This window comes from Lagenorhynchus albirostris, chromosome 18 (genome assembly GCF_949774975.1).
Source record: "Lagenorhynchus albirostris chromosome 18, mLagAlb1.1, whole genome shotgun sequence".
Taxonomy (NCBI): Eukaryota; Metazoa; Chordata; class Mammalia; order Artiodactyla; family Delphinidae; genus Lagenorhynchus; species Lagenorhynchus albirostris.
Window position 1 is genome coordinate 3,903,061 of NC_083112.1, and position 16,392 is coordinate 3,919,452.

Below are 16,392 nucleotides of genomic sequence, written 5' to 3' on the forward strand. Positions count from 1 at the left end.
GACCTGCAAGCATTTTGAAGATCTGGGGGTGGGGGGACAGGGGCCATACAGAGAGCAGGGAGAAGATAGGAAAAAAATGAGCATTTAAAATAGGAAAATCCCACTGTCTTACAATTTCTCATTATTTTCTGTTGTCCCATCACTACTTAAGATCCAACTATATATATATGACGATTCCCAGAACAATTTGTAGATTTTTAAATAAATTCAATCTGGCTTTAGTAATTCTGTCATCTCAGAGTTAAAAAGATGAATGAAATGCATTTATGAAACTATAAGTTAGAAGAAACTAAACTTCGTGTTCTTTTGTTTGACCTTTCAGGTGTTAAAGAGAATTTTTAAATGTGTATGATATTCATCTAAATCCTAAAAACTGAAAAACTGTATGGGAGGGATTTTAAGGGGTAAAACGAAAGAGTGAGCGTGCTGTGTAGGAATTTACATTTTAAATGTTTTTCATGCTTTCAGAAGTATGGTTTCCGTCTCTTCATTAACAGTTTGACCCAATACCCTTTCTCTGGATGACTATAAAATGTGGTCTTTCTTTCCGTTCTAAAGGAAATGCATCGTCATTTATTTTTTGGATGTGGATAGATTGTATGTTGTCCTGTTTATACGTGAATATCTCTTTAGGTCTTTGTACTAGAGTAATATCATCTGGAGATAGCCCAGTCATCTGTATGTAAAAAATTGGGGTTTTTTCCGCCTTCTGGAGCTGGGCATCACAGCCAGTATCCCTGACAATGAGGGGCTTGTTGAGCTACACAGAGTTCAAGAGTGTGGGCAGCTCCTGACTCCCCTGGTTTGTTTTCCCTTAGGTTTTCTGGGGTCACTGCATCAACGCCTTGGTCCACTCCCTCATCCTCTTCTGGTTTCCCATGAAAGCGCTGGAGCACGGTAGGTAATGGCTTCGAGATCCAACTCTCAGCGGGTAGCTTTGCAGCCCCTCAGCGCCAGTTGTTCACAATTTTCTTCCCCAGTTCTGCAGACCCAGAGATCACAGGAACAAATTTCAAAAGAAAAACATAGGAAACATCTGATGGGCTTATTACTAGCTTGTAGGTTTCACCCATTCTGGCTCGGAGAACCCATTTTCTTTCCAGTTGCCTGGAGAGTTTAAATGCTAGGAATTCTAAACTTTATTTTTAATAACCATTTGAGTCAAGGATCTTGAAGAAAAGCACTGTCCTATCATGAAACATCGATGCCTCTTGTGCAGCAATTTGAAATTTTCTGTTAAGTACTTGGGCTTTCGTTTTCCAAGCCTGACGTACCTCTATGCCAAATAACTCAAATCTTGTGAGAGTTTTATCTTATGCCCAGTTTTCCGAAAGTCTCCTTTCCTTGACGTACGCTTTTCAAGCAAACGTTTAAAGCTTGCTGGAGGACTGATTCTCCCTGTTGGTTTCAGTCTTCCCTAAGCTGAAGGAGGGGTGTATTTGTTCATACTTCTTAATACATCCACAATGTGACCTCTTAAAGAGACATACCTTTTAGTCTCAAAAAGTGAAAATGTGTTACAAGAATGCTGCTTTTTACCCCTCTCAAATCATAATAATACCCCTGGGGAAAATCACTCCAAATATTGACTAGACGAGGCCTTTCATTGTATAGAGAACCAACAAATAGGAAGTTTCCAAGCTTCTTTGTTTCTGTCAGTGTTTTTCTGTGTTTCAGATGGACATGATTCATCCTTACTGACGTGCTTTAACCTGTCAAATGCATGCCCAACAAGTGTGTTATATACCCTGTGACCTTTTCTCTCAGTTTCATCCGATGCCCTTTTCCTTCAAGGGTCCCTAAGTCTCTAAATCAGAAAATACAGTTTTCTGCTTCCAGCCCCACCCCCAAAGGGGCATTCTAGTGGAATCGTTCTCTTTGAATGATAAAGCTTTCCTATGATTCATCTTCACTAATAGTAGATTTAATTTCTTTTGAAATGGTTTTGTGAGTAAGGGCTCACAAAGATAAGAGTGTTGACTGTGGTTCGTTTTAGAAGCTCTGACAGTTTGGTGATAAAGCAGCCGTCATTGTATCAGGCTGGGCTGGGGCTGGGGGGTGGTGTGTCTTGTGTGTCTCGTGAGCACAAGAACAGGTTTGGCAGGTGTTCTCTCGGCCAGGAGCCCAACCTTTCGTCCTTAGGAAGAGACAGGCCCCCCACCCTCTTATCTCGGCATAGACTTTGTCCCTAAATGTGCAGTGCTTGCCTTTGGACTCACAGAAGTTTGGCGCGATGGTCATTCACTCGCCTGCTTCAGAAGGAGCTAGCAGGGCCTGTTTTCAGCAAAGACGATGGTTTTCTGATCCCGAGTCATGAATGTGTGCTTTGAGATTGTGGTTTGTAGTTTAGGTTGGGATCATTATTGTTCACCTAGATTCCATCCTGTAAATCCATTCATTCTCCTAACGTGGTCTGTATTTGAAAGGGGATAGACTCCAAACAGTTACTAATTTACCTAAGAGATATCACCAGGTGAATTTCAAGTTGGTTTCTATCACCCTCACCTGCTTCCCTCAGATTAGCAATTGGCCAAGCAGCCGAAAGAATGATTTTTTTCCCCATCGTTAAAATCATCATCACCATCATGGTCAGGTCATTATTTCATCATATGCCTTCAGCACAGAGGTTTTCTTTTGGTTGTGTTGTAAACAGTAACCTTTTTTTTTTTTTTTTTTTTTTTGCGGTACGCGGGCCTCTCACTGCCGTGGCCTCTCCCATTGCGGAGCACAGGCTCCAGACACGCAGGCTCAGCGGCCATGGCTCACGGGCCCAGCCGCTCCGCGGCATGTGGGATCCTCCCGGACTGGGGCACGAACCCGTGTCCCCTGCATCGGCAGGCGGACTCTCAACCACTGCGCCACCAGGGAAGCCCAACAGTAACCTTTTGAGGGAAACTGTTGAAGGTGAAATAAATAGCAAACATTAAGCGTATTTAGCAAAGAACAACCGGAGGCCGGTTGGTGTTCTTGGTCACTGGTTGATGTCCTCTAACAAGTGGAATGACTATTTTAGGATGAATTTCTAAATTCTCACTATTAATAGACAGCGAAATGATTATTGTTCCTTAGCGCTGTTCATTCATGTGATCCTTATGTCTGAGACACTGTGGTAGATTCTGAGGGTGGTGGGTAATTGAATCAATGCGGGTCTCACCCTTCAAGGAGTTTGCAGTCTGGTAAGTTAGCAGGTAGTTCTCTCGCAAGGTGGAAAATCATTCTCAAGTAAAATACAGGTAAAGTGCTCTCGGACTGTAGAGGGCTGAGAGAGAGACGCCTTCCAGGTGGGATGATTCATGGCTCGTTCGAGGAGATAATGTGTAGCCTTAGCCTGAAAGTCCAGGCAAAGGGAGATGTGCAGGGTTAGAGGAAGAGGCAAACGAAGGAGAGCGGTTCTAGACAGATGTGGAGAGCTTGAGAAGGTCATCCCTTCCGGGGTGGAAGGCAGGGCAAAGTGGGAGAAGGCAGGTGAAAGCCGGATTGCCGAGGGCTTGGAATGCGACGTTAAGAAATCGGGACTTGCTTTGGAGGCAGTGAACAGTCAGTAGAGTTTAGATCAAGGCAAGTATTGTGATCAGAGCAATTTGGGGGAAATGAATCCATCGTATCTCGTTAAGGTGAATGGTAGGAGGCAAGCTGGTGTCAAGAATCCTAGTTAGGTTTCCTGATCCAGGGGAGCCCAAGGAGGGTCAGACCCAGGGACTGGGAATGTGTTTAGAGAGGAGGGAGCATGTTTAGAGAAGAACTTGATCAGCAGAATTACTGCAGACCTATGACGTGCCAGGCGCCGAGGGTGCGGTGGACATAAGAGCATGTCTTGGTCTCCGGGGGCTTCCATAAGGTCAGAGCTGGCCATCAGGAATCACACACATAATTGCTTCATGGCCAGTGTGCTGCGTCCTACAGGCTGCAGGACGAGCTTGTAATACCGGGACACAGCCTAGTCTAGCGGGTCAAGGAAGCATCTTCTCCAAGGAAGTGACACTTGAGTTCTTAAAAGATGAATAGGGGATGATCCAGTAGGGCCGGGAGGTATGGGTAAAGGCGGGGAGAAGAAGCATTCCTGGCTGGGACCACGAGCACACAGGGCTGGTGCTGCCGAGGAGCTGGGAGAGCCCGTGGGCAGTGGCTCCCAATGGGGTGGGGGTCGGGGGGTGGGGGTCGGGACCTTGTTCAGCCTCTGGTGAGCGTTTCCAGACACTGAGCATCCCTGGCCCTGGTCGGTGAACCCGCCCACCGTCAGTCACCCTTTTTCCCATCCTTGTGCAACTGTGAATCAGAACACGTCTGCACACATCTCCAGCATCCGCTCTGGGTCTGCAGCAGCGTCCCTAGTCGAGCATTCTGGGTGTTAGGTGACAGTCAGATCACCAAAATACACATGGGGACTTCTTTTAGTGAAGGGTTTAAGGTAGGAGAGTTACACCATGGGACTTGCCTCTGAGGAAGATAAGACAGCCGTGTGGAGAAATACATAAGGTCTGGCAAGAGCGTGGGTTTTGTGTGTTTGTTTCTTCGGGGAGGGGGGGGGGCAGACGGAAGTCAGAGGTGAAAATCAAGGAAGCTTGCAAGTTTGAGGAGAGCCGGGATACGGCAGCTGATCCGATTACTTACGTGCTGATTGTCCTCAATATAAATGCGCTCCTGTTACACTTTGAATCGCCCCTTAGAAGGATGCAGTCACCCTTCTCCCAAAGAAGCGTGACAGCAGTTTGAGACAAACTGGGGCACTTTCAGAGTATGGGGACCCTGATCTCACAGAACAGTGCCTTTGGGCCCCACTCCAGCGTCAAGTCCTGCTGGAAATTGTCCATCAGACACGTGCCACACTCTGAGCCCTGAGGGGCTTTGCTTGACCAGGGGCTGAGGTCTGCAGAGTAGCTTTGTTCCATTGTTTCATGCTCTGTGGACTGTGTCGCGAAGATGGTGGATTTTACCGGGAAATTCTCTCTGGTCTCCATGGAGACAGGCTTAGGTACATGCAGTGCTGGTCACTTCCCAGCATCATGGTTGGGAAGAAACGTTTCTAAGAAGGTGTGAGCCTGTTGTTCATTCCTTAGGAAGCTTCCAAGAATTTCGCCTTGCTTATTTTTGCGTGGTTTTGGATAGAATTTTCAAAGCGTTCCTTGGCTGGTGGAGTTGGTGACGATTCATTTCAAGCTTCCAAATACATTTTTCCACTCCAGCAATTCCGTAAATCAGATTTCTTCCAACCATCACAACCTTACGCTCACGGCCACGGCTGGCCTGTAGCTCCCACCCTTTGATCTGAAACATGATTTTAGGTTAAAACCAGAGACATCACCTTTGCAGGGACCGAAATTCATCCAGACCTCGGTGTCAGGCCACACTCGGGCTTTCCATGGGTGTATCCAGTCTGCATATTTGAGCAACCCTCCTTGAAGTGGAATGTGGTTATTGGCAAAAGGACGTAAAATCCGTTTTGATTTAAAAAAAGGAAATGTTCAGATTTTTCTTGATGAAATTTAAGAGGGAGGTGATGGGAATATACTTACCAGCAGAGAAAAATTCCCGAAAAAGAATTGTTCTTGACTCCTCACAGTGCACACTCTGGAAACCATTCCCTCCTCTTTCTAGAAGAAGAAATACCCTGTGGATACTTTGCAATACCATGTGGATAATTATTGGCACTAATTAAGCAACAGGGTCTCTGAACATTCTTGGAGAAGGCTATTTTATACTTTTTGGTAAATGTGCTACTGTAAGACGAGGCATGTTTTATAAACAAATAATAGTGCACATGCATAAAATGAGATGTAGGGTACTTCTCTCTGCCTGTGCCATTATTGGGTCATTTAAGCTTGAATTATTTATGACCTACGCCTATTACTGTAAACTTGGTTATTTTATATCATGTCAGTTTCACGTTCAGCTGAGTTGGGGCATGACTGCCGTTGTTCCCCGAGATTGCAACTTCTTAAAATCAATGACTCATTCATTGAAAAAGAAAAGATAAGTGAGTGTGTCCTCTGTGCAGGTCAGTATTGGTAGATGGTAGTGCACATAACAGGCAAGTTCCCTGCCCTCGTGGAGCTTACCCTGGACAAGGCAGGACTGAACAAAAAGAGAGGACAGTCAAGGTCAAATGGAGTGCATACCAAGGACCACTAACCTGGTTCCAGCTTTAAGGATTGCCCCCCAGAGGATGTGACAGCATAGTTGAAGGATGAGCAGGAACAAGCTCGGAAAAGAGTAGGGGGGAGGGGTTTCAGGTTACGGGAAAGAGCATGGGGTGAGAGGGTGTGACTCCTAGTCAGAGAAGACCCCTGTGGCTGGAGGATTGGGGAGCAAGGGACGATAAAGGATGGAGACCAAGGAGTCAGACCATTTCCAGCCTGTCGGGACAAGCGAGCCTTTTGTAGTGTGAGTTTACTGGGAGCCACTGATGGGTTATAAGCAGAGAACCACGTATCTGATGAATTTTGGTGGAACCACACCGGCCGAGATGATTGTCGGCGTCCGGCTGGTTGGCTGTCGTGTGGTCTTGTGTCGTGACCGTGTCAGAGAAGAGGATGGATCTGAGGGCTGCTTAGGAGGTAGAACTGGAAGGATCTGATGTTGTATCCATGAGTGCTTCCCTAGTCTGCCTGGTTGTAGGAGAATCTGCTCTTCTGTCACAAAACTTACCCGTAAAATACTATATTTTAAAGCATTTTAAAGTAAGGTACGGGAAACAAGAGCCGGTGTTTTCTTCCCGTTGCAAAGTCAGTGACCATACTGTATACCCATTGTAAGATATAAGGTAAATGAAGGCGATCCAGGGACGCGCATTCAATGCTAAGTGGGACAGAAGAGGGGAGTAGTAACCCCACGTGGCCTCTGCATCTGGGAGAGCCACTGAGAGGACAGGGTAGTATGAACAGTCACAGAATCCTGAAGCGTATACATGAAGTGAATGGGACTTGCTCTCTAAAAACGAGAAGGACAGAACACTCTAGAAGCTTCTTGGAATTATACAAATGAAACTATAGCTAGCGTAGAAATCTAAATCACTAGTTGCTAACCCGGTCACTGGAGTACATTCAAAACCCAGTTTCCAAATTCAGAATGTCTTCTTCTGTTCTGGTTACCCTTAAACACGGTGAACTAGTAACGTCAAGTCCGCCTCATGTGCCTACAGCACTGTTGTTTGGAAACACAGAATGGGGCAGAAGGGCCGTGGCTTTCATGCACTCAAATGTCTCTTACGTTTCAGTGTCTCTCTTAATAAACTCTGAGCTACATATATTTTAAACAGTTGGGTTTGATGTAATGCTGTAAGAAGCGTGAGTCAGAGTTCCCAGATTTCACCCACGTAGCTTCTATTGGGAAGTTGAATCGAGGTGTATTAAGGTGGGAATAGCTGCTACAACAAGCAGCCCCCAAATATCAGGGCCGTAGTCCGGTAAAGGCTTAGTTCTGCCTCGTGTACCGATCAAACGGAGAAGTGCATTGTACATGGGTGTGTTGACTGTATGTTCTTATTTTCTGCATTTGTGATGCCCTGATAGTTGGGCCCATGATCCTGGAGAGACTGTGCTCCCAGGGTTGGCTAATTCCTAGGGAGAGCAAACAACTGTCCCACAAGCACGCCTTTGCTTCCCAGCCAACCATTCCGCCTCCCACACCCCCAGCCATCTCTGTACCTCACTCTCTCACACCAGGCCAATATCCCCTGCCCTAAATCACCCCCGGGCCAGGTACCACATAACTAGGGATCGACCTAAAACCCAGAGACTGTTGACATAATTCACACTATCCAATCCTGAGCTTAAACAGTGTACCTACCCTGCTTCAGTCCATTTTGTCCCGTGAAAACCCCAGAGCAGGCTCTGGGCCATGCTCTCCCCTCCTGCCTCCTGACTGACCCTGGTGCTTTCCCTTGGCCCTGCCTGACACCCCATGCGTCCTGTTTCTAGGGATCCGTGAGTATAAACTCCTTCCTTCACGATCGTCACGTCCACGTCTGTGTGTCTTTCGACACCTGATTGAAACAAGCCCTAGTTATTCTCAATACAGTGGCGCTCCATCTGTGCGGGGCCCCTGAGTTCACCCTCAGCCTTCGCGTGGGGATGGGAGAGAGCAGGAGAAGGACTGCTTGCTCTCAACCTCCTCTGGCAGGAAGCGATCCATCACTTCTGCTCACGTCTGATTGGCAAGAGCTAGTCCTGGGGCCCCACCTAGGTACGAAGAGCTGCGGAATGTCGTTAGACTATGCTCCCGGGAATAAAAAAAAGAGTCCGTGCCTACGAGGTGGCTGTTTGACATTGGCAGGTGATCGAGTGCACTTTCCATCATTTTTACTTCCTTTTTCAAGTCTATTTTTAGTAAACAAGAGTGAAAAAAGAGATTGAAATCTGAGTTTCATACCCTTAACTTTATCCCGCAGAAATGTCAGTAAAGAGGAGAAAATCCAGCAAAAGGCTTATATAACCAGGAACTTAACCCAGTGCTGGTTATGAATGTAATTATAATCACTAACACTTGTATAAACTCTACCTTTTAGAAACTCTTTCCAATAGCTTATACCGCTCTTTACCAAGAAAGGAAAAAATAACGTTTCTCTTTGTGAATACATAGTGTTGGAAGCAGAAAGAATTGTTTCAGTTGTAGTACAGACAGTACAGACATTGGAGCGGGATTAAGTCTAAGCTTATTTGGAAATTAGCTACTTGAAACTTGGAAGACGTTTGCACTCTTGATATTCATCTAATAGTAGCTGGTTGGCATCATACCTCCTCTGAGCCTCTGGAGTCTGAAGAGGCCCCAAGGGTGAGACGGGGGGAATGGAGAGGCGGATTAATATGCTGGAATCAGGCCTGCTCTGAGCGAGTGCTGCTGAAGCTTCTAGAAGCAAAAAGGGTGGGAGAAGGGAAACAGGAGGAACTTGGTATCTGCTCTGCAGCCAGGATTCTTGGCAGGTGTCCTGACGTGGAGGGAATGGCGCCACCTCCCCCAATTCTTCTGACGGAGTCCTATGTGAGTGAGATACCTGTGATTTTTTTTTTTTTTAACATAAAGTTTTTTATTTTTTTAAATTTTTGGCTGTGTTGGGTCTTTGTTGCTGCACGTGGGCTTTGCTCTGGTTGCGGCGAGCGGGGGCTGCTCTTCGTTGCGGTGCGTGGGCTTCTCATTGCGGTGGCTTCTCTTGTTGCAGAGCACGGGCTCTAGGCGCACGGGCTTCGGTAGTTGTGGTGCGTGGGCTCAGTAGTCGTGGCTCGCGGGCTCTAGGGCGCAGGCTCAGTAGTTGTGGCGCACGGGCTTACTTGCTCCGCGGCATGTGGGATCTTCCCGGACCAGGGCTCAAACCCCTGGCCCCCGCCTTGGAGGCGGATTCTTAACCACTGCGCCACCAGGGAAGCCCTACCTGTGATTTGGAATCCAGGCACTCCACGGATTTTTACTGCACTAAAAACACACACATACGTTCACCCCATCTGTTTTCCTGATTATTAAACCCTGTCCTCTCTGGCTGCACAGCACTATGCTATAACTTAGTTTCATATTTTGCTCTTTGTCAGAGCCCTTTCGGAATACATTTTTGTGGTTTAGCTGGGCCATGATGTAATGTGTTTAATGAGCATTTAATTGAAATGGCATCCTTATAAGATGTCATCAGCCTAGCCCTCTGGAAGCATCTGAGGTAAGTTCCTTTATCATTCTGTTTAGAAAACGAGACATACTTTTGTTACAAACCGTGGGTTTTCCAACAGATATTTTCAGAGAGCTTTTTGCATGCAGCGTTCGGGGTCATCACTACTCACGCGAGGGTTCGTGTGGGTTTGTCCCCATTGTTCACAACAGTCTGTTTTAGTGTCTGCGTTTCTAAACCTCATTTGGCTAAACCTACATCATGTCAGTCCCTGGATCCAACCAGATTTTGCAAATAATGTAAGTCTGGACGAACAGGCTGGGTCTGAGGGTCCTGAAGCCAAGGCATTGTATCGGCTTCTAAGAGAATGACTGGCTCTCAGGATGCGGCTTCTAGCTCTGGTATTTTGTAATAATACTTTCGATGTATAGGGTCGGCACCATCCTTAGATTAGGTTTTACACCACACATGGCCACAGCTGGTCATTCTAAATGTGACTCAGTCCTTTATCCGACAAAGCAGTTGGGAAACCTTCTCGCTCGTTCAGGTTCTTTACTCTGTGGAACTCCTTCCCTGGACTTTTGGTCCGGCAACGTTTCAGCTCTCACCTGGGTGGATGTGATCCTCCGCCTGCCAAGGCCTGGCTGATCTCACACGGTTCAGTGAAACGCCGGCGGTGCCGACGCAACGGGCAGCCGGATTCTCCTTCCCTCTGCCCTAGCTCTGCTGAGCCTTCGTGCGCTAGCGCGAGGTTTCCGTTGGGAAATGCTCAGCATCCTGCTGGTTAACAAAGGTCTGGTGAGATCACCTGTCTCCACCTGCACGTTTGGTGGATCTCTTTTACAGGGACCTTTTTTAGAACCTGGTGTGGTCTGGCCCGTGCTGACCTCACCATTCTGGCCACTGTAGCGCTCCTATCCCACACCCCGCCCCGCCCCGTGCATCTCAAGGTTCTACTCCAGCAGGGCAGGAGTCCACCTCCGTGCGTCTAGGCGGGCCGTGCGTCCTTTTGTGCCTGAACTGTCCTTTCCCCCTCTCTGCCCCCTTCCTCCCAAACATCCCACTGTACCACCCCATGCTGCTTTGTCTGCAGTAATCTTCCTATCGTTTACATAGATGGTGGATAAGTGTTGTTCTGAAGGCTGGCTTAGGGACCCAATTTCTCATCTTGGCTTGGGGGTTCTTTTTCTCCTATCAAAAAAAAAAATCACTTGAGATTTTAAATATCCAACTAAAATGAAAGCGGCTAAACCACAGGAAAGTTGTTTTCCTGAGTGGAGTGGTGGAATCCTAACAGTACTGTTAAGATTAAACAAAGTGGGAAGAAGTAATTTGTCAGCAACATGCTTCAGGAATAAACTCGACAGTCCAAACGGGCTTTTCCAGCCTGGAATTATCAGCAAAGCTGTATCTTATTAATGTGTTCCTCTGCCAATGATTGTTTAGGACTTCAGATCTTTTCTTCAGGAGGAGGTTATTGGCAAATCTTAACAAGGAATGATGCCCGCAGGTATTTGCCTCTAAAACAGTTGAAGTATAACCTTTAAGAGAAGACTGTATTCCGTGGGAATTTCCCCAACAGGGTGGGCAAAGCAATGACTTGTGACTTGTTTAGTGGATGCTATCTTTTCCGAGGCTCTTGACGTGTCCCAGAATCTCAAGTCAGTTTGGGAGTTTCTCCTCCAAGGAATAAATTATTCCCAGGTGGTATTAGTTTCGATTGGGATAGGAGATGCTCTTTCCTAAGCAGAAAGCTAAAATGCAGTGTTGAGTTATCCTTCCAAAATGATGAGCTGAAACAGTAGGGTGATCCTGCTTCACTAAAAGTTATCTGAGGTGCATTCCGATTGGTTCAAGTGCAGACATATTATGTAATGCCAGTAGCACTTTACTGTCATGGCAAGGTAGAAATTAATGCATTATAAAATTCTAGAAGCTGCGGTTGGAAGATGTCCCTGGGTTTCACTGTCTGTTCCTTCTGTTCATGCCGAATTGCCAGCATGGTGGTCCGTGGTCTTAAGTGTCTCCATGGAGATGTTCTCTTCACCAGTGAGCTCTCAGTCCCAGAGGTAATCACAGGGTTTACCCACTTGAAAGGCCATCGAGCGATGGCAGTCGCATCCCTTTGTACCAAGGCCTCACCCTGTTTCTCTGCTGATGGTGTGAGTTGTGAGGTCCCACCACACTCTCCCCCTCGGCCTGACCACAGAGGAGGGGGTTCCCTTCATTAGTCACTCTTTTTTTTTTAAATAAATTTATTCATTTATTTATTTTTGTCTGCATAGGGTCCTTGTTGCTGCGCGCGGGCTTTCTCTAGTTGTGGCGAGCGGGGGCTACTCTTCGTTGCGGTGCGCGGGCTTCTCATTGCGGTGGCTTCTCTTGTTGCGGAGCACCGGCTCTAGGCGCATGGGCTTCAGTAGTTGTGGCACACGGGCTCAGTAGTTGTGGCTTGCAGGCTCTAGAGCACAGGCTCAGTAGTTGTGGCACACGGGCTCAGTAGTTGTGGTTTGTGGGCTCTAGAGCGCAAGCTCAGTAGTTGTGGCGTGCGGGCTTCGTTGCTCCGCGGCATGTGGGATCTTCCCGGACCAGGGCTCGAGCCTGTGTCCCCTGCATCGGCAGGCGGGTTCTTAACCACTGCGCCACCAGGGAAGCCCCTCTTAGCCACTCTTACTTTGGGGTATATTCTCTCTACTTATTCCAGCTCCTCTGTTTTCTTTCCTCTAATGCTGTGATTCTCAATCCAGGGAATTTTTCCCCCAGGAGACACTGGCATTGTCTGGAGGCGTTTTTGGTTGTCACAACTGGCATCTAGTGGGGAGAGGCCAGGGGTGCTGCCAGACACTCTGTAATCACAGGACGGTGCCGCCCCCCAGCCCCGCAACTAAGAATTACCTAGAAAAATGTCAGCAGTGCTGAGATGAGCAGCTCCGGACTAATGAACTCAAACTAAAAGGCCAGATCTCAAGGGGCTACCGCTGCTTCCCGCACTTGTGCCCTGGGTTGTACAGAATCTCTGCCGTGTGAATCTCATTTTCTTTCCACCTATTTCTCTGCTAGAAAGTTCCTCCCTGTTAGGTGTTGGTATTTCAAAAGAGTTCTTAGTCTATTTTTCCCCCTGAAGTTGTCTTCTTTTCTTCTTTGGGGTCCATATTTCTAACTCAGTTAATGAAAACAATCTTGTATTACAAAGCTTACAGTTTCTCACTAAGCGTGTGACCTCGCATGTCATTTAGCTTCTCTTTGCTGCCCCAGTTGCCTCATCTGAAATATGCAGGCCATAATACCATTTCATAGCATTGTTAGAGCATTAAAGAAGTACTTACTCACGTAGGTAAAGTGCTTAGAACAGAGCCTGTCTTATACTTAGTAACATATGTTATCTATTTTCCATGTAGAATTAACAATGTCTAACAGTTTTTTGTTCACTATTTGTATATCCTTAAAATATGAAACACATTCTAAGCCCTCCATATTTAGACAAATGCTTTGTATATTTAATTTCTTTTAGTACATGAATCAACCAGCATTTGAAATATTACTATCAAAAGGAAATTCACAAGTTGTCAAGCCATAATTGTAAACCTTGGTTTTCAGCTTAGTCTCCTAGCCCTTCTAACTCTTTCATCTGACCAGAGTTTTCTCTAGACTCTGTCAGGGCTTCGTGTAGGTAGAACTTCAGGGCCCTCAGATCACTGCTTTCCTCAATGAAAGGGTCTTTTCTTCATTCATGAACACATAGGATGAGACTGAGGTTAGGAAATCCATCCTGAGCTAAAATGGACAGGACGAAGCTCTGAAGCTCTCAGGTTTCTACCACTGAATCCCTGATTTAGCAGCTAAGAACATGGACCTTAGAATCTTAGCATTTTCTACCTAAAAGAACCTTGGTGATAATTCAGTCATCATTGTCTGTATCTGATAGAACCACCCCCATTTTGTAGGTGTGGACGCTGAGACCCAGAACCTAAAATGTTAAAATACAAAATCATGGCAAAGCTGGAACAAGAGAGTGGGGCTGAACAAGGTCTTCTAACCCTCATTACTGGGAGTTTTTTCTACTAACCCAGCTCCTTCTCTCCACCTTATTTTTCCAAATATCCTTCTGTCTCTCTTCCTAATAGCACGTGCTTCACTGCTGTCTCTTCTTCCTGTTGTAAATTTCAGACATCGATCGCATGGTACCGAGTTGTCATGGGCCACCCTTTTCATCAGCGTTCCCGCGTTAATATGACCTAGTGAATGATACCACCGTTCACCTCGTTACTCAGACCCCAAACCTCAAAATCTCTGTTGATTCTTCCCATTCTCTCTCACCCCCACCCAGATCAAAAACAAATGCTGTCATCTCTCTGTTCAGAATACGTGCCAAAAGTTGTCACTTCCTTCTGCTTCCAACATATGCGCTGGCCTGCAGTGTCCACCAGAACTTGTGTGATGGTGGAGATGTCCTGCATCCGTGCTCTCCGGGACAGTCGCCGCAAGCCACGTGGCTACCGACTGAGCATCTGAAACGTGGTTATGTGTGACTGAGGAACTGAATGTTTTTAATAACAGCTTTATTGCTATATAATTTACATACCATACAATTCACCTGATTTGGGGGGCTAATCAATGCTAATGATTTTATAAGGATATTACAATGCGGCCAGGGTTACCAGAGGACAACTTGAGACCCCTTCTGTGCATGTGTCTGGCCAGGACCTCCTCTCGACCACAAGAATGAGGGGGCTGCGTGGGCTGTGCAGTCTCTCATCCAGTGAGGGCTCTTCATCCTGATAGTATTATAGTTTATCTCAAAGGGTCAGCATGAAACCAGCTGCAGCAGGTCACCCCAAAGCCTATCTGTTTCCTACCTGGCGGTGGCGCGCGCTCCACGGTTTTCATGCTGCGGAGTTTCTCGCTCAGGTGCTACAAAGTTTCTGTTTTAGATGCTGTTCCTCTATGAGTCAATGGCCTCATTAAGTGCAGAACAAGGAAGTGGCTTTGCTTTTTGTCTAATGCCTATACATGAAGAGGCTGTCCTTGGGCCCCGCCCTGTCTTGCCTGCCTCACACCCATTTAAATTGTACAGTTCTATGGTTTTTAGTGTATTCACGTGGTTTTGCAGCTATCACCTTAATCAGTGTCCAAGCATTTTCATCACCCCCAAAAGAAACTCCATATCTATCAGCACCCACTCTCCGTTCCCACCCAAACACCCTCAGCTCCTGCAACCACTAATCTACTTGCTGTCTCTATAGATTTGCCTATTGTGGACATTTCACACTGGTAGAGTCATATGATACATGGCCTTTTGTGACTGGCGTCTTTCACTTAGCGTAAGTAAGATTTTTCAAGGTTCACCCATGTCGTTGCACGTACCGGTACTTTATTCCTCTTAATGGCTCAGTAATACACCCCTGTATGTATAGTCCACGTTTCCTCCGTTGATGGACTTCTGACTGCTGTGAATGATGCCGCTATCAACGTTCATGTGTGAGTTTTTGTGTGTTTCATTCGTGATTTTATCTCTCTTGGGTGTGTACCTAGAAGTGGAATTGTTGGGTCATATGGTAACTAGGCATAACGTTGTTTGTTTGCTTTTTAATTTTATTTATTTATTTACTTATTTATGGCTGCATTGGGTGTTTGTTGCTGTGCACGGACTTTCTCTAGTTGCGGCGAGCGGGGGCTACTCTTCGTTGCGGTGTGCGGGCCTCTCATTGTGGTGTCTTCTCTTGTTGCGGAGCACGGGCTCTAGGCATGTGGGCTTCAGTAGTTGTGGCTCGCGGGCTCAGTAGTTGTGGCTCACGGGCTCTAGAGCACAGGCTCAGTAGTTGTGGTGCAGGCTTCAGTAGTTGTGGCACGTGGGCTCAGTAGTGGTGGCTCACGGGCTCTAGAGCACAGGCTCAGTAGTTGTGGTGCAGACTTCAGTAGTTGTGGCATGTGGGCTCAGTAGTGGTGGCTCGAAGGCTCAGTAGTTGTGGCACACGAGCTCTAGAGCGTAGGCTCAGTAGTTGTGGTGCACAGGCTTAATTGCTTAGCAGCATGTGGGATCTTCCTGGACCAGGGATCGAACCCATGTCCCCTGCATTGGCAAGCAGATTCTTAACCACTGTGCCACCAGGGAAGTCCCTAGGCATAACCTTTTGAGGAACTGCCTGACAGTTTTACACAATGGCTGCAGCATTTTACTTTCCCACCAGCAGTGTCCTAATTTCACCGCATCCTCTGCCACCTCTTGCTACTATCTATCTTTTTTATCATAGCCACCCTGGTAGGTGTGAAATGATATCTCGTGGTTTTGGTTTTGAATTTCCTTGGTGTCTAATGGCGTTGAGCATCCCTTCATGTACTTGGACGTCAGTACCTCTTCTTTGGAAAAATTTCTGTGCAGAGCCCTTTCCCACTCTTAAATTGTGTTGTCTTTTTACCGTTGAGCCGTAAGAGTTGTTTTTGTATTCCGGATACAGGTTCCTGATCAGATAAATATTTGCAAATATTTTCTCCATTCCGGAGGTTTTTGTCTTTTCACTCTCAGGATGGTGTCCTTTGAAGCACAAAAGTTTCCAATTTTGATGAAGTCTAATTGACCTACTTGTTTCTTTTGTCATGGCGCTTTTGGTGCCAAAGCTAAGAAACGATTGCCAAATCTAAGGCCATAGAGATTTAATCCTATGTTTTATCCTCGAGCTTTTTGGGTTTCGTTCTATGGTCCATTTTATGTATACAGTTCAGAGGCGTTACATTCAGAATGTTTACAGCCCTCACCAATAATCTATTCCAAAATCTTTTCATCACCCTAAATCGAAACGCTGTACACT

The 16,392-nt window shown here is 46.5% G+C and overlaps 1 protein-coding gene across 1 annotated transcript in view; it reads left to right on the forward strand.

The window, feature by feature from the left end:
• Positions 1 to 16,392, forward strand: part of ATP8A2 (ATPase phospholipid transporting 8A2) — a 439,475-nt gene that overhangs the window by 294,737 nt on the left and 128,346 nt on the right. Inside the window, exon 29 of the mRNA XM_060128800.1 lies at positions 819 to 897. Coding sequence (XP_059984783.1) covers positions 819 to 897 — 79 coding nt within the window. The remainder of the gene's footprint in view (positions 1 to 818; positions 898 to 16,392) is intronic.